The sequence below is a fragment of the Dromiciops gliroides genome, chromosome 3 (assembly GCF_019393635.1).
Source record: "Dromiciops gliroides isolate mDroGli1 chromosome 3, mDroGli1.pri, whole genome shotgun sequence".
Lineage (NCBI taxonomy): Eukaryota > Metazoa > Chordata > Mammalia > Microbiotheria > Microbiotheriidae > Dromiciops > Dromiciops gliroides.
Window position 1 is genome coordinate 611,953,741 of NC_057863.1, and position 23,006 is coordinate 611,976,746.

At 50.1% G+C, this 23,006-nt stretch overlaps 1 protein-coding gene across 1 annotated transcript in view; it reads left to right on the plus strand.

The window, feature by feature from the left end:
• Window positions 1-23,006, plus strand: part of HSPG2 (heparan sulfate proteoglycan 2) — a 164,218-nt gene that overhangs the window by 58,131 nt on the left and 83,081 nt on the right. The window contains exons 2-10 of the mRNA XM_043994717.1: window positions 5,295-5,430; window positions 8,241-8,285; window positions 14,648-14,757; window positions 14,983-15,041; window positions 17,037-17,197; window positions 20,323-20,451; window positions 20,759-20,974; window positions 21,270-21,389; window positions 22,838-22,969. Of these exons, the coding sequence (XP_043850652.1) occupies window positions 5,295-5,430; window positions 8,241-8,285; window positions 14,648-14,757; window positions 14,983-15,041; window positions 17,037-17,197; window positions 20,323-20,451; window positions 20,759-20,974; window positions 21,270-21,389; window positions 22,838-22,969 (1,108 nt within the window). The remainder of the gene's footprint in view (window positions 1-5,294; window positions 5,431-8,240; window positions 8,286-14,647; window positions 14,758-14,982; window positions 15,042-17,036; window positions 17,198-20,322; window positions 20,452-20,758; window positions 20,975-21,269; window positions 21,390-22,837; window positions 22,970-23,006) is intronic.

Genomic DNA, 23,006 nt, shown 5'->3' on the forward strand with positions numbered 1-23,006 from the left:
GCAAAGGTGTGGCGATAGGAAATGGAGTGCTCTTATGGGAGGAGAAAAATGAGAAGGCCCATTTGACTGGATCGTAGCAGGCAGAAAGGGGGAATAATGTGCAAAAAAGTCTGGAAGAGTAGGTTGGGAGCAGGTTGTGTTTTGTGAATATAAGGTCTTGTTGATAGTAGATTGGATACTAGGGGATGGATTCTTTGACTGTTGTGATAAGTGCGTGCTTCTCAGTACTGTGATTTCATGGGGATGGTGGCAATAGGGCATAGAAGAATGTGATGGGGATCGGACAATCTACAGATGTTCATTGAAGTATTGGTTTTCTGAAAGAGGAACGCTTATCTGGTGACCAGTGAAACGAGACCCTCCTAGAGGAAGCCAGCCGGGCCCAGGTGGACATTCTTGCTATGAAGGAAACCAACTGATATAAATAAGCCCCATCTTAGGAAAACAAAGGAAAGAGTTGGCAGAGCTGATTTCATTGTGTGCCCATGGGTCACCTACTTAGTTGTCTTGCCATGCTCATTCGTGTAAACAAACAGACTGTCATCATTGTAGCTCAAGGCACCAACAGTGGGTAAAGAAGTAGAGGCCTCAAGGTGACACGGTGGATAGAACACTGGACCTGGAGTCAAGAAGAATGGAGTTCAGATTCAGCCTTAGGCACTCGTAGTGGCTGTGTGACTCTGGGCAAGTCACTTAACCTCTCTCTGCTTCAGTTTCTTCATCTGTAAGATGGGGATAATAATAGCAGCTACCTCCCAGTGTTGTTGTGAAGACCAAATGAGGTCATCATTGTACAGTGGTTAACACAGAGACTGGTGGTATAGATAGCTAGCTAGCCAGATAGAGAGATAGACACCCTAACTATTATTATATTCTATGATGAATCATTAATAGCATAGATTTAGAGCAAGAGGGGACCTAGTCTAACCCCCTCCTTTTAAAGAGGAGAAAACTTAGGTTTGGGAAAGATTGTTGGCTCCAGAGCCAGAAGCCCTGGGTTCAAATTCTGCTTCTGACACCCACTCCCTATAGGACCAAAGAGAAGCTACTAACCTCACTTGGCCTCAGTTTCCTAATATGAAAAATGAGAGAACTGGGCTGGATGAGCAGCCAATAGGTAAAAATTCCTTCCAGCTCTAGGTCTGGGATCCTAATTCTGAGTTAATTCCTCCCCCAAAATACAGAAATGTCAGAGCGTGGACTTGTACTCAGAGTTCCCAATGGCTAAAGCCGGCACTCTCTCCCCTCACGCCAGAGCAAAAGCACAATGAGTGGCTTGAAGCCAAGTCATCCTATATGCTTGCTTCTAGACAGTGACTTCAGAGTGAATGAGGCCCCCGGGGGAGGACAGCTAATACTTATGTTGGAAAATATGCTTGGAGATCCAGGAGTGAAAGGGACCATAGGCTTGGAGACACTTCAGAAACCTCACGCCCCTGCACAATGAACACTTTCTTCCACAAGAAAGTTGGAAGGAAATGCATGTGGCAAGAACTAAAAGACATGAGGGGAAAATGCAGTTTACTTTGCCTTAACCAATTGGGAATGCCCAGATGGAGGAGGAATGGTTTGAGAATCTTCTAATGGTATGCGGTCAGTGTGGATATAGTCAGTCTCAGTATGTAGAAAGATGGTCAACAGATCAGAGCAAAGGTCAGAATAAATACCCAATCACGAGAAGGGGATAGAATGCGATGACAGCTTACTATGACAACAGTTCCACAGTGACCACAGTAACCGATCAAGCTGTTTGTTGGTTCTGATGGATGGGAAAGAAGTAAAGACATTCAACTTTGGCCCCTTTGCTTAGAAGAGTTTAATTGATACAAAACAACCGAAAAGATCAAAAGAAGCTGCCCTCATCTAGCAAACACTTAAGGAAACTAAGGGGTGCCATAGTGCATAAAGCACAGGGCCTGAGTTCAAATCTGATCTCAGACGCTCACTAGCCGTGTGATCCTGGGCAAGTCACTGAACCCTGTTTGCCTCAGTTTTCTCATCTAGAGAAGGAAATGGCAAACCACTCCAGCATCCTTGCCAAGAAAACCCTAGATGGGGTCACAAAGAGTTGCACGTTCTTGCATGACTGAACAACAGCCAAGAAGGTTCAGCAGGTACTTACCTATCTATCTATCTATCTATCTATCTATCTATCTATCTATCTATCTATCTATCTATCTGTCTGTCTGTCTGTCTGTCTGTCTGTCTGTCTGTCTGTCTGTCTGTCTGTCTGTCTGTCTATCTATCTATCTGCCTGCTTTCTCACTTCTATAAAAGATTTATGAAAATGGTCTAGGTGTGTATGCACCAATGGTATCCTTGATGAAAACACTAAAAATCAAAGTCACGCTTTCACACAAAATTTTAGCAGATCTGATCTTTACAGTCACAGAACTGAGGGGAGAGATATAGAGGATATATGGTGCTTATTCATTTAAAAAAAAAAAAACAATTCAGTACAACAAAATACAAACTTAAAGTGTCTTCTCAGAAGAAGGCATGACACCCAAAACAGACAAGACCCCATAATACATGCAGTGACAAACAATTTGTTCAGTGGTCTGCTGAATACTAGCATCAAGCAAGCGTGCGAAACAAGATGTATCCTCCACCAGCATTCTAGAGGATGTCCTGCACAGATCCCAAATGAAAGAACAGTTCCTCATGGATGGTGAGGTTCTCCAAATGCTCCTTTCCACAGATGACATTGTACTAATTCTACCAATCCTACAAAATGTCCTTAGTTTAAACAATGGTGGTGAAAAAGAGATTGGAAAAAGCATCCATATTGGAGAAACAAAGTAGATGAAAAATGTTTATTGCCCCGACGATAACATCCAGCTAGATGGGCGGCCTGCTGAATTGGTCCAACAATGTGTTTATGTTGGACAGGTACTGCAAATAGTGAACCAGATCCAGAATTGCAGTAAAAGGTTAGATTGGATTGAATTTGGGAATTCACACAGTGTCTTCAGTGATTCCTAAGCTGCTCATTACTACAAAAGCCTGTCTTTTAAACATCTGTATCCCCCTCGTGATACTCTGTGGAACACTGTGATCTTGGAAGAATCCAAAGGACAGGTAACCTGGAGGGCAATGGAAAGATGTGCAATGGGTGTGAGTGTTGTTATTAAAAGGAGTGCAGTGTGGTCACCTGGAAGGGGCATCATGATTGGGTTCTGAGGACCTGGATTTGAATTTTTTCTCTGCCATTTCTTTGTATCTTTGAGTAAGTCACATAACATCTCTGGGCCTCAGTTTCCTTATCTGTTCAATGAGTGGGTTGAACTTGATGGGCTCTAAGATCACTTCCCAATTCTAAAGCTATGATCCTATGGCCTAGGTTTGGATCCTGGCTCCACCATTTCTTTGTGCCCTTGAGTAGGTCACATAATTTCTCTGGCTTCGGTTTCCTCATTCATAAAAATGAGAGTTGGTAGAGAAGAACTTAAAAAATGCATCGCTCGGGCAGCTAGGTGGCGCAGTGGATAAAGCACTGGCCTTGGATTCAGGAGGACCTGAGTTCAAATCCAGCCTCAGACACTTGACACTTAACTGTGTCAAGTGTGACTCTGGGCAAGTCACTTAACCCTCATTGCCCTTCAAAAAAAAACCCCCAAAAACAAAAAATGCATCGCTCTTCCCTCTCTTCCCTATGTGAGAGATATATTCAGAAGATGATCCTAAAATAAACAATATTGATAAAATATGACTAAAATAAAATAAAAACAGGGGCAGCTAGGTGGCACAGTGGGTAAAGTACCGACCCTGGATCCAGGAGGACCTGAGTTCAAATCCGGCCTCAGACACTTGACACTTACTAGGCTATGTGGCCCTGGGCAAGTCACTTAACCCTCATTGCCCTGAAAAAAATAAAAATTAAAAAAATAAAACAAAAGTACTATACAAATACTAATGATGATGATGGTGGCGATGATGCCATAGCTTTCATCCTGTTCTCTGTTGATTTGGGTTTCCTTCTTCAGCCCTATGGTTTTTTGAAAGCTTTTCACTCCATGCCTGCTAGAGTTTATGAGTATGTTATGGCAACATTTATTTAAAATATGCCTGGGATTTTATGGATCAGTCTTACACTGGGGAGAGTGTGGGTTACAATCTGGCTTCTGGTCATGCTGCGCTTCCAGCATAACGTGTGGGTTGAGTTTTTCAGGATGTTATTGAGGTCTGTCTGCTTTTGTGGTGTGGGGATTTGTCATCTCAGAGAGCACTTCTCAAAGCCAGGAGGGGTCTGGGTTCAGGTTCCCCCTCCTATACATTTTGGCTTTTTGACAAAAGGGTAATCAAGTTAGATCTCAGCGCCCTGGGCCAGAGGTTTCAAACACTCTGACTCGGGCATCACTAAGAGGGCCCACACCAGATTAAAATGCAATTGGGAAATAGTTAACAAAATAAAATAAAAATTACAATAGGGCATAGAAAATGCTAATATGTGGTTTTTTTAATAAGTCAGTCTGCAGCCTCCTGGGATCCTCATGTGTGGTTTAGTGGCCTCATTTCTATTTGAGTTTTACATCATTGCTTTTGGGTTTTGCGAGGAGAGAGGGGGGAGAATCTGTTTTTTATAATGCAAGGATTTCTCACTGCTTGATTCCTAAGAGATAACAATCCTCCAATGTGTAATTATGGCTACCAGATTGTGATTGTCCAGGTATTCAGTAGGTGCAACATTTTTGCCATATGTCAAACGGTTTCTGCCATTTTTCTGTACAATCCTTGGGCCCCTTAATTATCACTTAACTTTTCTGTAGTTTCTAGTCCCAGTGACGTGGTTTGGTTTTGCTCTCGTAAATCCTTGCATTATAAATGCAATAATATTTATAAAATATTATTCTTAATGGGGTGTGGCGTGTGGATAAGGAGCCAGCGTCAGAGTCAAGAAGTCCTGGGTTTGGGTCCTACTTCTGACACAAAATAATTAGCTGTGTGATCCGTGCACTAGATAGTTCAGTCTATAAATTACAGTGATGATGCCAACCTGAGGTGGCAGGAGAAAATCTGCTGCACTTATGCAATCAGGGGTCCGGTCATTATCGTTGTTGTTTTTCCTCCTTCTCCCCCTCTCTTTGCCTGTACTGCCCATTGGGCATCATGCCCTAGGCAATAGCTTGCTCTACCCACCCCTTGGGGGCTGTTATTGGGGGATTTGGGTTGGGTGGGGGAAGGGAACATGAAGGAATGAAGGGACAGCCCCCCCCCCCCGCCCCACACTCAGGCCATCTCTGAGTCCAGAAAGGTGAGTGAGGCCCCAGGATTTACACTTTGGTATTCTCCAGGTGGTCCATAGTCGGACTGCGTATGACGGATTGTCACTGCCTGAAGATGCAGAACAGGAGACAGCAGTCCGGCCTCGATGGAACTACTCAGACCTCTCTGATGATGAAGACCTGTTGGCTGATGAGGCCTCTGGAGGTGAGTGGGTTGGGCCAAGGGGGGATGGTTGGAGAAAGGGCTGGGAACAAGGGGTGAGAAGGTTCCTACTGCACCAGCCGTCCTGGGTGGGATAGTAAGCACAGGTCCTCTCCACCCCATTCTGCTGTAAGAGAACAGGCTGGGGCCCAAACCTCAGTCTCCCTTCCTGTCCAAGGAACTGTTAAACTGATTGGCAGTGTGGTGTAATGAGCACTGCATCCTGAGTCAGAGGAGGCCAGGCTCAGATCCTGGATCTGAAGGCAATTTGCTATATGGGTCACTTTGGGGAGGTCACTGGCTCTCTTGTTTGTACATAGTTGTTTTCAAGTTGTCCTCCCAATAGACTGTGAGCTCCTTGAGAGAGGATTGTCTATTGCCTTTCTTTGTATTCCCAGTCCTTAGTGCAGTGCGGAACATCTAGTAGGTGCTTAATAAAATGCTTATGGACTGATTGTTTATTGATTGACTGAATGACTTTGTAACCCATTAAGAAGAATTTAAACCTTTTCAAAAGGCTTTCTATTTTTTTCCATTTTTTTTTTGGCTGGTGCTTTCTCTTAGGGGTAACAAGTCCCACAAATGAACTGCCCAAGTTGGACAAGTTCATACTCAAATTTGGGTATGCACCTATGATTTTGTCTTTGTGGGAACTCCCTCCATCCACGTACAATGCAACCCATCTCTGACTTGGTAGAGAAGTCCCAGGGAGTCTCTTCAGGCATGTACAGGTTAGGTGACTTGTCCAGAGTTGTTCAGCAGAACTGAGGTAAACCCAGTTCTTCCTGACTCCAAGCCAAGCACTCGGTTTTGTCTTGCCCTCTTGGCCTGGTGTTCGAGACTTGACCAAAGAGTTCTCTCCCCAGTATTGGCCTCTAGCCGTGTCTTCCTCTATCCAGCTTTTCTGTTTAGTCCTTTGCACTGCTTCCCCACTGCCATCACCCGGCCCCATCAGTGACGTCTCAGACTTCTTCTAGCTCTGGAGGGTCAGCCCTCAACCCTACACACAGGCTTCAGCCCACCATCCTTTGCTGTTTCTCCCGCCTCACCCCAAAATGTCCTGGTTATTTGAAAGTATTTAAAAGGCCCTGTGATTATGGCTTTGAAGTTGACCTTGCAGGAAGCTCCCAGGACCTCCTCAGAGGCTGTTTCTGGTCTGTTAGATGTCTGTGCTTCCCCAACCCTGCCCTGCTCTGGGGGCCTCCCTGGTCTCCTCTCTTGGGCACTTAAGTGGTATTTGTGAGATATCTTCTCAGAGGACCTAGGCCTTCCTGTGCTACCCCAACTTAGTGCTCTGGCAGGACACCAAGAGTTATATGCTTTAGTCTAAGATTTGGAGTCAGGAAAGAATGACATTTGAATCTTGCCTCAGAAGCTTACTTACTGGGTGGCCTTGGTCAAATCACTTGACTTCCCTGAGACTCAGTTTCCCCAACTGTAAACTGGCAATATTAATACCTATCCCACAGAGCTATTGTGAGGATGAAATTGAATAATGGGAGCAAAGCACTTTGTCAGCCTTCAAACACCATAGGAAGGTCAATGCTCGACAACCACAGAGATAGAGAGCAGAAAGGGGACCTGGGTTCAAATATTATTCTTTTTTTTTTTTTTTTTGGTGAGGCAATTGGGGTTAAGTGACTTGCCCAGGGTCACACAGCTAGTAAGTGTCAAGTGTCTGAGGCTGGATTTGAACTCAGGTCCTTCTGAATCCATGGCCAGTGCTTTATCCACTGTGCCACCTAGCTGCCCCTCAAATACTATTCTGATGCTTATATAACAGGGGTTTGAGAACCGCTTGGCATCCTGGGATTTATGGTCCAGAGGGATTCTCTCTCAGTTTTGCACTTACTGCCTCCATGACCTTGAGCAAGTTACTTAAATTCCCTGGGCCTCCATCTCTTCATTAGTATGATTAGGAAGTTGGACTATGTGACCCCTGAGGTCCCTTCCAGCTCCATGATGTAGGAAGCAGAAGCAGACATAGAGAAGTGGATAAAGAGCTGACTTCAGGGTCAGAGAAGACCTGAGTTCCAGTCCCACCTCTGACCCTGACTGGTGACCCCTCCAGGAAGCCCTCTGAGGCTGTAAGAGGTGGAGCAGGTGCCGACCTGCATTTGTGGAGAACGTTTCCTCACCTGGTGTTACTTATACCTATGAAATTTTAAAATGTGGCATAAAAATCTGGCAGCAGAAGGACGTGGTAAAAACACTTGGGCTTGGGGGCAGCTAGGTGGCGCAGTGGATAGAACACTGGCCCTGGAGTCAGGAGTACCTGAGTTCAAATCCGGCCTCAGATACATAACACTTACTAGCTGTGTGACCCTGGGCAAGTCACCTAACCCCAATTGCCTCACTAAAAACAAAAAAAAACCACTTGGGCTTGGACATGCAGGATCAGATCCTAACTTTGATACTTGCATACCTGGAAGGGACCTCACAGATCATCCATTATACAGCTAAGAAGACTGAGGCCCAGATTTGCCTCAGTGACTTGCCTACAGTCAAACAGTAAGTGTTGCAGGCAGGATTCGAATCAAGGCCTTCCAAAATCTGAAGGCTAACACTCCATACCTTTAGGGTTTACAGAGTGCTTTCCTCAAAACTACCTGGGAGGAGAGTACGAGAATTGCCATTTCTGTTTCAGTTTTCATGGTTTTAAATTGATGATGCTCTCTGATCTGTGATCCTTGGAGTAATGAAATACTCTTGAGGATGTCACTCGGAGGAGTTGCCCTTTTAAATAGGGGCCAGGCCCCTGTGGCTAGAATGTTGCCTTTATGTCTTCTAACCCATGTCTTTCTTGCTTCCAGATGGCCTTGGCAGTGGGGACCTGGGAAGTGGAGACTTCCAGATGGGTAAGCCACCCCCCAGCCCAGCCCAGCCCAGCCCAGCCCAGCCCAGCCCAGCCCAGCCCAGTCTAGCCCAGCCTAGCCTTGCTTTCTCTTTCTACCCTCTTTTTCTCTCAAAGGACATCCAAGAGGCCCTTAGTCATCTAAGGTCTCTTCTCCAGGTGGCCCTTGGAGTCAGGACCCACCCATCCCTGGGGCATGGGATCATGAGGGATGGGGTCAGGACTAAAAGGATGGTCTTGAGGTGAAACTGACCTGAGAGGATGTTCTTCCCAAGAAGGGACTGATGACTGGGGACCCACTTTAGATGGGGCCCAGGGAAGTCAAGGCTCTGGCCCCATAGCTAGTGCCAAGCAGAGGCCAAAGGTATGATGCTCAGCATTGAAGGCTGAAAGGCCTGCTACCTTCCCACAAGAGGCAGGGAATATTGGGGCTGGGGGGAAAGAGGCCGGCCACTCTCCTTTCCCTTACCCCACTGGGCTTATGGGGGAGCAAGAGGGGTGATAAATGAGGCAAGAGTAGTCTGCTTTCGGGGCAGCTAGATGGCACAGTGGATAGAGCACTGGCCCTGGATTCAGGAGTACCTGAGTTCAAATCCAGCCTCAGACACTTAACACTTACTAGCTGTGTGACCCTGGGCAAGTCGCTTAACCCCAATTGCCTCACTTAAAAAAAAAAAAAGAGTAGTCTGCTTTCAACTCCTCCTTGCATAGGATCCCCTGTCCAAAGAACTGGAATTTGGTTCTAAGGTCCCTCCCAGATCTTGCATTCCTATATTCTAAGACCCCCTTCCAGCTCTGCCATTCTGTGTTCTAAGGTCCTTTCTAACTCTGACATTCTAGGTTCTAAGGGCCCTCCCAGTTCTGACATTCTGGGTTCTAAGGGCCCTCCCAGCTCTGACATTCTATGTTCTAAAGTCCTTTCTAACTCTGACATTTTGTGTTCTAAGGGCCTTCCCATTTCTGATATCCTGTGTTCTAAGGGCCTTCCCAGTTCTGACATCCTATGTTCTAAGGGCCCTCCCAGCTCTGGCATTCAGTATTCTAAGACCCCTTCCAACTCTGACATTCTGTGTTCTAAGGTTCCTCTCAGCTCTAACATCCTATGTTCTAGGACCCCTCCCAGTCTTAAATCCTATCATCCTAAAGAGTCTTGACAAACAAGCAGCTGCATTCAGCCTCTGGGCTTGGGGACAGAAGGGGTGTGTTTGTTTCAGCCCATCTTCCCTGCCCTAGGGAACAGATACAGGCCAAGCTGTCCATCTGTCTGTTCCCCTCTCCCTGGCTCCACTCCCAAGGACTAAGCCCTGAATTCCAGGCAATCAGGACGACTAAGAGTCTGGATTAAGACTGGGGGCCAGGGAAAGGCCCAGCTGGGAGCTCTGGGGCACAGCCCTGCATCTTCTCTTGGTCTCTACCTCATTCCTCTCCCCCAAGCCAGTCTGGGACCCCAGGTAGGGACAACCCTGTGAACAAGACCCAAGGAGCCACAGACATTTCCTGCCATTCCTGGGGTGGGAGCCGTCTGACCAAAGGCTGTTCTGTGGTCAGGGTGCTGGGCACCCGGGCACCCAGCCAGGCAGTGATGACAGTCAGGCCCGTTCAGTGCATGGTGGAGGGAACTCCCTTGATGAGGTTAGACTGAAGCTCTCGAGTCAGCCTCCTGGCTTCCTGGGGACCTGAAACAGGCAAGGGCCTTCTGGCTTCATGTCTTGAGCAAGTCTCAGTCTCAATGGGCACAGTAGGCTGTCTATCGGTCCCTTGCCATCAGCACTGCTTTAGGTGTGGATTGGGGTGTAAAGACTGGCCTTCTGACTCCTGTGGGTGGGGCTGGCATTTAGCAGGTCTCTGGAGAGTCAACAAGGCTGTAATTAGGATCTGGGACCTCTCGGGGCTGCAGGGCCAGTGACCTCCTGCCATCTTGCTGGTCAGAAAGCCCTTGGTGCTATGGACAGGGCCACGTGATAGGAGTGTCTGGAGGCTGTGGCCCAAAAGCACCCTGGTCTGGGGACAGTGGAGGAGAAGCGGAGCCTCCCTTGGTGCCCAGTCTGGCTGGTCTTCCTCGCCAACATAGCCTGTGCTCTGGGATCTCTGGTGCCTCTACTTCTTATCCAGTAGAGCCCAGGAAAGCATCAAGTACATCATTCTCAAGGCCTGCCCCTCCCAGACAGACCCCTTCCCCTTCCCCTCTCTCTCAGGCCCCCTCCCCTCTGCCTTAGTCTCTCTTTCCCCCTCCCCCTCCCTCTTCCCCGCCCCCCCCCCCAGCAATCTTCCTGGGAAAACAGCTGCAAAGGGCAGGAACCAGGCCAGGGGCGGAGGCGGTTTGGGGTATGAGGGGAGGGGGGTGGGAACCTCGGGTCCAGCTGGGGAACAGCCAGAGGCCAGAGCCAGTGATCGGGGTGATTCTTTAGAAGAGGAGGAAGATAATCTCCCCCCACCCACCATCTTCCAAGCACCTGACAACTGCCATTGACTGGCAGCTCTCTTGCGGGGGGGGGGGGGCGGGGGGGGGTCCTGCCTCCTCCCTCCCCCAGCTGCGGCACAACCAAGCCCACAGAGTTCCTCCTTGCCCTTGTAGTCTCCATTTCCTTCTCTCCATTGAGCCTCAAGAGGGACCACCCCCATCCCCACTCCAGCTCTGGGAGGGGGTCCTAGCCTCCCCTGGCACGTTCTCCTTTCAGAATCAGGATGTTCTCTCAATTCATCTCAATAAGTATGGTGGAGTGTGGCTTAGCAGATACAGAGCTAGCCTTCAGGCCCCCACCCCCCACCCCTTACCCATCCTGGCTGCGTGACCTTAGACAAGTCACCTCGTTTTTCAGTGCACCAGCCAACTCTCTAAGGCTGGAAATTGCAGCACAGGCTCTCGGTTGGAAAGGTTTCCTCACCAAGATCTCCTTATACCAGGTCCAGTATTTGTTTTCCATTCGTTTTCTTCCTATCCCTCTTTTCTGTAAGGTAGTCTTTTCGTTAGGGATCTCTAAGCCCCTGCTGCAGCTCCGAATTTGATGGAGAGAGACAGACACAGACACAGAGAAGCAGAGGCAGAGAGGAGAGGCAGACAGACAGACCCAGAGACAGAGAGAGGCAGAGACGGTGAAAATGAGAAACTCCTTTGTTTTTCCCACCCCTGCCTCCCCTTCCCTCTGTTTCTCCCTTCTTTAATTCTCCCTGTTCTTTGTCCCTTCTGAGCCTAGAGGACCCTGGGTAGCCAAGGCAATTGTTCCTGCCCCTCCCTTTCCCTCCTTCTCCTCCACTCCCATTTATCCCTTGGGTAGGTCCCAGCCCTGACCCCATTCCCCTGCCCCACCTGATCTGGGCCATTGAGTGTAACTCCATGATTTAACAGAGCAAAGTGAGATGAGATGAGAGGGGCAAGATCAGGGACTTGAAGCTAGTTCTTTCTCCAAATCCAGTGTTTTTCCCACAATGCTTCCTCCTGTCCCACGTCCAAGGGCATGGGGAGAGGGCATTTCCCTGCTCTATTCTCTCCTTCCCCACCCTCACCCTCCCGGAGTTGAGATCACAGATCAGAGAGGTCCGGTCTTTGTGCCCAGCGAGTGTCATTTGTCAGCTGACGGCTGCCAGGGATGGAATAAGGAGGTTGGCCGGTCACCCGGGAGCTTCCACCATCAACTTCACCTGCTTTGCTTGGGTGGGGAGTGTGGGCACCACTCCCCACAGTCTGCCCACCCCCTGGGCCTGGTTTCCAGTGTAGACGTAGGGTCCTCTTCCAGCCCTGTCTCTTTTTGAGCTCCTTCTGGGGTGGCTGGGCTCGGCCTGTCTGGGACACTGTGCAAAAGAACACAAATCTCAGAGTAGAAATGAGGTCACCTCTGCCCCTTGCTGGCTGGGAGACCTTGAACCAGTCACTTCTGCTCTCAGTCACTTCAGTGCCCCAGGCACTCAAAAGACTCTAAGTGCCAGAGCCTGGCCCATCCACACTGGACATACCCTCCCCAGATGAAGGCACAAGTCTTGGTGGAAGAAAGGAAAAAGGTACTTCAATGGGTGCCAAAAATACAGATAGAAGGAGACAGGCAGTGTGGGATAGGGAAAAACACCATAGACTGGTGTCCGAACACCTGGGGTGTAGACCTGGCTCTGTTGGACAGCTAGGTGGCGCCATGGTACATAGAGCGCTGGGCTCATCTTCCTGAGTTCAAATCCAGCCTGACACTTACTAGCTGGGTGACTTTGGGCAAGTCACGCAACTCTGTAAAATGAGCTGGAGAGGGAAATGGCAAACCACTGCAGTATCTCTGCCAAGAAAACCCCAAATGGGGTCACGGAGAGTAGGACATGACTGAACAACAACCTGGTTCTGCCAGGTTAATTGATATGAAATTATAGCCATGTGACCAGGAGCAACTCATCTCCTTTCTCTGAACCTCAGTTTCCCTCTTTATCAGAGGATTAGACTGGCTGATCTCAAAGGTCCCTTCCAGCTTTAAATCTATGAGTCAAGGAATCCTAGGGAGTGGCTGTCCTTGTCCCAGAGGGGGTGGTGATGAAGTAACCTCATCCTAGAGGCTTTCCCTCCCCACCTCCTTGCCCACTACCCTTCTCAGCCCACGCTAAGAAAGGGGCTTTGTGGGACCTGGATCCTCCCCTCTTCCCCGGGGGAGCGGGCACATTCCTGGGCAGAGAGACTGGGCAGTTCTGGGGAGAGCCAATGGGGCGGGTGGAGGGGATGGCGAGTGGCCTCACTGAATGGGCCTTTGTGCAGCCCGACAAGGGGGCCTCTGTGGCCCAGGCCTGGGGGCGTTCTGCCCCCTGCCCCTCCCACCCACCTCTGGGGATAGGGAGTTGGAACCCTAGAGATTCTGCTTTAGGAGTCAGAGAAACTGACTACCAACCCTGCCGCTTATTCACTGTGTGACCTTGGGCAAGTCACTCTCCTCCAAGTCTCATTTCTGGTTCTGCATCTGCAGGTGCTGAATCAGCCTCTCCTCAGCTCCCTACCCTATTGGGGTCATCCCTTTTTCTTTCTTTTTTTCTGGGGGGGCTCATCTCTTTTGGAACCCACAGATGACCTTGTGGCCCCAGGCTTTGTTTGGCCCCTTTCTTCCTCTTCCCATACTTCCCTTCTCTCTAGCCCAGAGGTCTAGGAACTGTTGGGTTTTCCTCAAATATTTTGATAAATGTATTTCACCATATAATCAGTTTCCTATATATTTCATGCATTTAAAAGCATTATTCTGGGGGCAGCTAGATGGCTCAGTGGATAAAGCACCAGCCCTGGATCCAGAAGGACCTGAGTTCAAATCCAGCCTCAGACACTTGACACTTATTAGCTGTGTGACCCTGGGCAAATCACTTAACCCTCATTGCCCTGCAAACCAAAAACCAAAAACAAACCAGAAAAAAGCATTATTCTGGGCTTCACCAGATGGCCAATGGGGTCCAGTACACCTAAATGTGTTAAGAAGCCCCCTTCTCAAGGGCAGCTAGGTGGCAAAGTAGATAAAGCATTAGCCCTGGATTCAGGAGGACCTGAGTTCAAATGATACTTGATACTTACTAGCTGTGTGACCCTGGGCAAGTCACTTAACCCTCACTGCCCCTCAAAAAAAAAAAAAGAAAGAAAGAAAAAAAGAAGCCCCCTTTGATCTACACTGGCTATCAGTCCCTGCATAGATGGCGGTGGCTGCGCAGGTAGGGAGTGCGGGGCTGATTCTCTGACCCCATTCTTTTGATCCCCACTGGCAATCAGAGCTCCCACTTGCCCCAGGGGGACTTGGTAATCCTGGGAGCTGGAGGACCATGGGGAGAATGTTCATCATCGTCATCATCAGAATGTTTGTATATATTAGCTCATCGGAGCCTCACAACAAGCCTATGAAGGAAGTGCTATTGTTGTCCCCGGTTTGCAAAAGAGGAAACTGAGGCTGAGAGTGGGCAATTTACTTGCTCAGGGTCACACAGCTAGCGAAGTGCCTGAGGTTAGATTTGAAACTCAGGTCCTCCTGAGCCCAGGGTTGTTGCTCCGTGCACTGCACCACCTATCCCCCCACCCACCCCCTGCCCTGAGAGAGGATTTGAACGCAGGTCTTCCTGACCCCAGGTCCATTGCTCTATCCATTGTGCCACCTCGTTGCCTTCCATGGACTGTAACCTTCAGGGTCCCCCAGACTCTTCTACTCCTGGATGCCCTTACCCAGGGCATGCCTGGCTGGGACACAACGTGACCCCTCTCCTCCTAGTGCATGAGACTTGGAGTGAGAGATGCTGAGCCTGCATCCCTCCTCCTGCCCTGTGATCTGGCTTTGGGCCTTCCTTTCCTCATCCGTCAGTGGAGCTGAACCGGACTGTCTCTAAGGTCCAGCTCCAGACCCTATCATTGCTCTATCTCTTTCCTCTCTCTAGTCTACTTCCGGGCCATGGTGAACTTCACACGCTCCATCGACTACAGCCCCCAGCTGGAGGATGCCAGTTCACAGGAGTTCCGGGACGTGTCTGAGGCGGTGGTGGATACGGTAAGGGCTTGAGAAGTCTGGGGCGGTGGCGGTGGCATGGGGATGGTCTTGGAGGTTGAGAGGAGGGCACTGGGCCTAGCAGCATTATGGGAGGGGAAGCAGGAAGGAAGGACGGCAATCACCTTCCCTGTATCTGAGAGCTTGGGGTGGGAGTGTAGAGGAGGACTTGAGTGAAGGCAGGCTGAGAGCTTGCAAGGAGGCTAATGGTTCTATGTCCCTCACCAGCTGGAGTCTGAATACCTGAAGATCCCTGGAGACCAAGTTGTCAGCGTGGTGTTCATCAAGTGAGAAGACTTACCCTGGGCATGGATGGGCATGGGGAGGGAAGGGTATAAAGGCACAACTCCCAGATGCTTAGAGTGGGGAGGACCCTTAGAACCCAGGATGTCAGAGCTGGGAGGGGCCTTAGAACCCAGGATGTCAGAGCCCCAGGCCCTTAGAACACAGGATGTCAGAGCTGGGAGGGCCCTTAGAACACAGGATGTCAGAGTTAGGTAGGCCCTTAGAACCCAGGATGTCAGAGCCCCAGGCCCTTAGAACATGGAATGTCAGAGCTGGGAGGGCCCTTAGAACACAGGATGTCAGAGCTGGGAGGGCCCTTAGAACACAGGATGTCAGAGCTGGGAGGCCCTTAGAACACAGGATGTCAGAGCTGGGAGGCCCTTAGAACACAGGATGTCAGGGCTGGGGGGCCCTTAGAACACAGGATGTCAGAGCTGGGAGGGCCCTTAGGACCCAGACTGTTAGAATTTGGTTGATTGATGACAGAAGACCAGGAGAAATAATATTTATAGTTGGGAGAGACATTAGGGCATGGAATGTCAGTGCTCCAAATAATCTGGACTCTTTTCTTTTTATATGAGGAAACTGAGGCCATAGAAGTTAAAGGACTTGCCCAAGGTCACATAATAATTTAGTGGCAGGGACAGAACTTAGAGAAGATGGTGGTGGAAAACCAGAGGCATGAGTGGCTAAAGGAGGCCACAAGAGAAACAAATAGCAGCTCTAGTTCAAGTCCTGGGGGCTCCATGGGGAGAGGCGATGGGATTCATTTGCTCTAGTAGATTAAAAAGAAGGGAAGGAGGGGCGGCTAGGTGGCACAGTGGATAGAGCACCGGCCCTGGAGTCAGAAGGACCTGAATTCAAATCTGAACTCAGACCCTTGACACTTACTAGCTGTGTGACCCTGGGCAAGTCACTTAACCCCAATTGCCTCACTAAAAAAAAAAACAATTAAAAAAAAAGAAGGGAAGGAGATCAAGAGCAGGATCTACCCCTTCTTTGTGCCCCACGTTACCTCTTGGACTTCTGGCTATTCATCTACAAAATGATGTGATTTGACTGGTCCTTCCCACCCTTTAGGGCCTACATCCTATAGTCCTGGGAAATAGGAACTGACGTTGTTCCCACTGTTACAGTGGAAAGAATATGGGATTTGGAGTCCAAGGACCTGAGTTCAGATCCTGGACTTCGAGGGACACTGAGCCTCAGTTTCCTCATCTGTAAAATGAGGGTGTTAGACTAGATGACCTCGAAGAGTTCAGAGAGTGCTGGACCTGGAATCAGCAAGACCTGATTTGAAGTCCTGCCCTCGGTTCTTTACAAGCTGTGTGACCCTAGGCAGATAAATCATTGAACCTCTTCCAGTTTCTGTTTTGAAAATTAATGATCCTGGGGCAGCTAGGTGGTTCAGTGCATAGCCCTGGAGTCAAGAGGACCTGAGTTCAAATTTGACCTCAGATACACACAAGCTGTGTGATCCTGGGCGAGTCACTTAACACTGATTACCTTTCCAAAAATAAATAAATAAACAACAAAAATCAATGATCCTTTCATCATCCAGAGGAGAAAGCCCACACTATGAGTAGGCCCCTTGTGGGCTTTTCTTCTCTCATGTTTTCATTTATTTTTTTAAGTGAGGCAGTTGGGGTTAAGTGACTTGCCCAGGGTCACACAGCTAGTAAGTGTTAAGTGTCTGAGGCCGGATTTGAACTCAGGTCCTCCTGACTCCAGGGCCGGTGCTCTATCCACTGTGCCACCTAGCTGCCCCTCATGTTTTCATTTTTAAAAGAAGGCCAGGCTTAAGCCCCACTGTATGTATGTGAGATTCTTTCCTTGTTGGGACAGCCTTGCGGTGCCATCCACCCCCCAGATGGAGCTTGGGCACAGGGAGTGTTAGATAGAAGCCCTCCCAGCTGGGGCGAGAGGCCCTGGATGGAAGAGAGAGTAGAGAAAGGCCATGAGCCCCCTCCTCACCTTCTCCCCACCCCCGCCCTCAGGGAGGTGGAAGGCTGGGTGTTTGTGGAGCTCGATGTGGGCTCGGAGGGGAACTCCGACGCCAAGCAGATCCAAGAAGTCCTGTACTCAGTCGTTGACAGTGGCTCCATCGCTTCTTACGTCACCTCCACAGCTGGCTTCCAGTTCAGGCGCCTAGGAACAGGTAGGCAAGTTTCCATCCCTAGGCTGGGCTCTGGGCCTAGGGCAGTGGGAGAGAGACAACCTGGGGTGGGTGGGGGACAGCCCAGCCCTCTGACATCCCCACTCACTAATATCCCCACTCCCGAGTCCTTGCTGGTATCTCCCAGAGAGGAGGTGGGTACTGGAGCTAGGTTCCACACCCTAGCTGGGTACCTGCATTCTGGGTACCCCAGCAGAGCTAGCACATTCACCCACAAGTGCTGGAGGCCATGCCCCCAGAGAGGCCTGAGGCCAATGAGCCTGGGGGGAGGACCTCTCAGCCCCTCCCAGAGGGCCAGTCACTGACCAGCTCTTCCATTACAGCAGAAACCCCGCCCCCTCCTGTTGCCATGGCATCACCAGGTGAGAGTGGCACAAGCAGCTTGTGTGGGCAGGGGGACCAGGGAACCCCATTTCTCTGGTCCTTCCACCCAGCTGGGGGTCAGAAGTGCACGACATCCTCCCACATCCTCTGTTTGGCCCTTGGGGTTTTGCTCCAGCCTGTGGTGTAGGGCGTGAGGAGGGGACTTATACACCATGTTCTTGTGTCCTGTGTTGAGGGGCCCCGTGTGCTGTGTGGAGCATGGGCCTGGCATGGGCATTACCGGGGGAGTGGCGGCAGGGTGGGGCATGTCCTGTGTGTGCCTTATGTACCCGTGTGCTGTGTGGGCTGCTGTTGGGAGGTTCCCTGCCTCCCCCCCACCTGCCCGGGCATTTCTTTTTTAAATTTTTTTTTTTTTTGTGGGGCAATGGGGGTTAAGCGACTTAACCAGGGTCACACAGCTACCCCAGAGCATTTCTAAGGTAAACATCTGCTTTTCCTTGAGCCCAGGTGGGGCAGTCTTTCCAAGAAGCTGTTCTAGACCCACTCTAATATTCCCACTCTCATCACTGTTCCCTCCCTGCCAGAGGAGAGGTGGGTACCAGGATCTAGGTTACAAACCCTGGCTGGGCACATGAACACTGGGCACCCAGGAGAGCTACACAGGGGAAGAGTCCTGGCCACCATAGGCACCCACACTTCCTCTCTGCCCTTTTATCAACCACACCCAATACCTCTTCAGGACCACCATGGCACCCATTCTCCAACCTCCCCTTTTCCCATATGGCAGCACCAGCTCTTGTCTTGACCCCCCCTGAATACTCTCCATGGGTTCAGATCTCTGGCCTTCTGCTTACTAGCTGTGTGACCTTGAGCAAGGACCTTGACCTCTCTGGGCCTCAGCTTCCTAAGGTCCCCATGTGCCACATCAAGATAATATGTTTTCTCCCTGCTGTTGTTGTTTCAGTGGGCTGGACCCTCTGTGAGGGCCCATGGGATGAATAGGCCAGAGCTTCCCCCCTCAAGGGCAATCTAGCATTTCTGAAGTACCTGTGCTACTATGTGCTAGGCACCTGTGCTAGATTTTCAAAATGCAAAGAGAAAACTAGGACCATCCCATCTTCAAGAGGTTTATATTGTACTAGGGGAACACCACATGTTTCTCTAAGTAAATAGAAGAATTTTCTTTACTAGACCCGGGGAAACTCCCTCTACTGAAGCACCTGGGAAGCTTCTCTGGCTCTTAGCATCTGGAGGGTTGCCTGGGGGCTTGTTCTGGGTCACACAGTCAGGATGGGTCAGAGGTGAGACTTGAACCCAGCTCTTCCTGACTCCAAGGCCATCTCTTCATCCATTAGGCCACTGTATACTCCTGATAAAGACCTGGTTTTGGTGTGGAGGTGATAACAATTGGGGAGCGGGGGAGATGAGGAAAGACCTTGAAGGAGACACTTAAGCCAAGCCTTAAGGGAAACTGGAGGGTCTAAGAGTCAGGGGTGAGGAGGGAGGGAGGTATAGCCATGGAAGACAAGTCTATGCCAAGGGCAGAAAGAAGATAGAATCTTATATGGGGAAAAGTATAGTGGCTGGAAGTGGAAGGAGCAATGTGTAGTCACCTGGGAAAGAGGCTGGAGCCAGATTGTGCCAGGCATCCAATCCCAAGGGGAGAGATGCTTATTTGGTCCTTGAGACAAGAGGGAGGCACTTACTGAGCAGAGGATTGACATGACAGAGGCGGGCTCTAGGGACCTCTCTGGCATTTGTGCGGACAATGGGCCAGAGGGAGGAGAGACCAGGCTGACCTGTGGTGGAGGTGACGAGGGGCTGCCCCAGAGGAGTTGTCATGGAGGAAGAGGGATATAGGGGAGAGATGTCTCGGGGTGGGGGAAGATTGACAAGAGTTGACAATTTATTTACATATGGGGTGTGAGGAGTCGACGATGACTCCTTGGTCAGGAGCCTGGAAGGATGGAGGGGTCTTTGGCAGAAGTAGAAAAGCTAGGAGGGGGGCAGCTAGGTGGCGCAGTGGATAAAGTACCGGCTCTGGATTCAGGAGTACCTGAGTTCAAATCCAGCCTCAGACACTTGACACTTACTAGCTGTGTGACCCTGGACAAGTCACTTAACCCCCATAGCACCGCAAAAAAGAAAAAAGAAAAGCTAGGAGCAGAGCCAGGCTTAAGGGGGAAGTTAATGAGCTCCCCTTTGAACACGATGATGCTGAGATGCCTACACATCATCCAGGAGACAGTTGGTGATGTGGGCTCAAGAGGAAGATGAGAGCCTGGTACATAGATTTGGGAGTCATTTGTAGAGAGATGCTAGGTGAATCCATCTGGCGGATGAGACCACTGGGATAGAGAAAGGAGAGGACAGGGTCCAGAGTGCCAGGAGCTTACCCATGCATCGGGTCTGTATGTGAATGGTTCATCTGCAATGAGAGGGAGAAGAATGGGTTTAACAGGTAGGAAGAGAATCATGGTGTAGTGATGTGAAAACCCAGGAGGAAAGGATTAGTCAGGACCGGTCACCAGTGACAAATCCGACCTTGATATCAAAGAGGATAATAAGACAGAAGCAAAGATCTCTGTGAAGGTGAAAAGGTTGTGAACATTCCTGCTGGGGCTTGAGAGCTGGGAGAACTTGGTGCCCAATGGGCTAGGAAGCCTTGGTCTGCCCCAAGGGCAGGGTGAGGACCTTTCCCCAAGTCCTCCACTTAGGCATGGCCCAGCACTGCCCCGTGCTCCCCAGAGTCTGGCCTGACTATCCCTCCCTCTTTCCTGCAGTGACACCCCCTTCCCGCGTGTGCACAGACAGAGAATTTGCCTGCCGGACCCACAATGAGTGTATAGCCCTAGAGTATCGCTGTGATCGGCGGCCAGACTGCAGGGACATGTCTGATGAGCTCGATTGTGGTGAGCATCAGGGTGGTGGTGGGGAGGGGAGGCACAGAGCAGAGTCTGGCAGGCATGGGAGTGCGCCTGAGGTAGCATTCAGGTGTGGAGCAGTCGAGGTAGTGGGCATGAGGAATGGGCTGGAGGTGCCCTGTAGTAAGGGCTAGGCTGTTGGAAATGGGGAATAGGGCAGAAAGGACTAGGAGGGGTTGGCCAGATAAGTAAGGTAGAGGACCGTGACAAGGGACCAGGAAGTGGGCACCAGGAGCACAATCGCCTCTCTCTAGCCAATTTGCTGACATTTCTTCCCTCTGTCATACGCTTACAGAGGAGACTGCTCCCCCAGAACCCACAGTGCTACCTCCCAGGACCCCAGCCCCAACCATGCCACAGATACCATGGACAGCACCTGCCCAAGTCCAGCTTGCACCCAAGGTCTGTGCACATAATGAAGTCTCATGTGGCAGTGGGCAGTGCATCCCTAAAAATTATCTCTGTGATGGGCAAGAGGATTGTACAGATGGCAGTGACGAGGAGAACTGTGGTAAGTAAGATAGGGCGGGGTCGGAGGAGCAGGTGGCCCCAGGCCTCTCTCCTCTTCTCCCAATGCAAGTAGAAGACCTTTGGGGGGGAGGCGGCTAGGTGGCACAGTGGATAGAGCACTGGCCCTGGATTCAGGAGGACCTGAATTCAAATCCGGCCTCAGACACTTAACACTTACTAGCTGTGTGACCTTGGGCAAGTCACTTAACCCCAATTGCCTCACCAAAAAAAAAAAAAAAAGGCCTTTGGGGAGGGGGGAGATCACCTGCAAAAGCCCTTGGTTTTTGACCTCCCAGATCCCTCTTTGCCCTGTGAGCCCAATGAATTCCAGTGCAGAGACAGACGCTGTGCCCTCAAGCTCTGGAGATGTGATGGTGACTTTGACTGTGAGGACCGTTCCGATGAAGAAAACTGCCGTGAGTCCTCAGCTGCCTAGTCACCCCCTTCCCTTTTTCCTTCCTTTTCCCCAGGTGGGGCCAAGAGGACTCCACAGACCACCCCCTAAATTGGGGGAGGAAGAGAGCTTCAGGTTTTGTGTGGGACAGCTCTCTCCTAACCCCACTCAGTCACAGTACGAGCTAACCCATTGTTATCATCTACACTGCCCAGACCTTTTCTGCTTCCCTAGTATTGCCTAGAACATGGAAGAACCACCGGAGAGCAGAAAATATGAAAGCATAGAACCAGAAGGGGTCTTAGAACACAGGATGTCAATTAATCGAGCAATGAGCATTGATTAAGCACCTACTTTTTGCCATGATAAAATAGAAACACAGGCGGAGGACCTCCTGGTTATCCCGTATATATCTTGTAGGTACAAAACCATTCACACATCATCTGTCCTAGTAGACGGAGCTCCTCAAAGGCAAGGGCTGTCTTTTGCCTGCTTTTGTATCCCCAGAGCTTAGCACAGAGCTTGGCACAGAGTGGGTGCTCCATAAATGCATGTTGCTTGACTGACTGATAATATCACATGATAACACATTCGAGTTCTGCCAAAGGGCCGAGGGAAGCTTCGGGAAAGTGAAGGAGAGTATTGTGGGAGGAGGCCAGACACGTTTGGCAGCATCAGAGTGGGACAGGTCTGAAATGCCAAGGAGCAAGGCTTGAGCTTTAGTGGACGATTTCTGATTGAGGGAATGACATGTCATGGTCTCTACACAAGGAAGTCAGTCTGGCAAAGGAGTTTGGTTGGAACCATTTGGTAAAGGGTTGGATTAGATGGTTATCAAGGTCCTTTCCAGGTCTGAAATTCTCTGATTCTTGTGCCTGTGAAAATGAAGAAAGAGATAGAGACAGAGAGACAGAAACAGAGAGAGAGACAGACAGAGACAGAGAGAGAGACAGAGACAAAGAGAGACAAGACAGAGGCAGAGACAGACAGAAGCAGAGACAGAGAAAGAGAGATGGAGAGACAGAGACAGAGAGGACAGAGGGAGCCAGAGAGAGACAGAGACAGAGAAAAAGAGAGACAGACAGAGACAAAGAGAAACAGAGACAAGACACAGAGAGAGAGAGAGAGAGAGAGAGAGAGAGAGAGAGAGAGCAGAGAGAGCAGAGAGAGACAGAGACAGAGAGACTTGTGTCAGAAACTCTTTTGACCTCAGTGAGATGCTTTCTCTGTGTGACCTCATGTACGAGATAGTGTGATGTGGACAGGGCATGACCTTGTGTGTGTGTGTGTGTGTTGTATGTGTTGTGTGTGTAATGTGATATGTTGTGTGTGACCTTGTTAACACAAGACACAATGTGATATGGTGTGTGTGGGTCCCTCTCTGTCTCTTTCTCACCCCTGGGCCCTGGGGCCCTCCCCCCTGAGCTGCACCTCCCCTGTGCCCACACTGCCCTTTCTGTGCCCTCCCAGCCCCCAAGCTCCCAGGGGAGGTGTGTGGACCAACTGAGTTCCGATGCGTCTCCACCAACACTTGCATCCCCTCAAGCTTCCACTGCGATGATGAGAGTGACTGCCCGGACCGTTCGGACGAATTCGGCTGCAGTGAGTACAGCGGGAGGGGAGGGCACCAGGGAGGGGG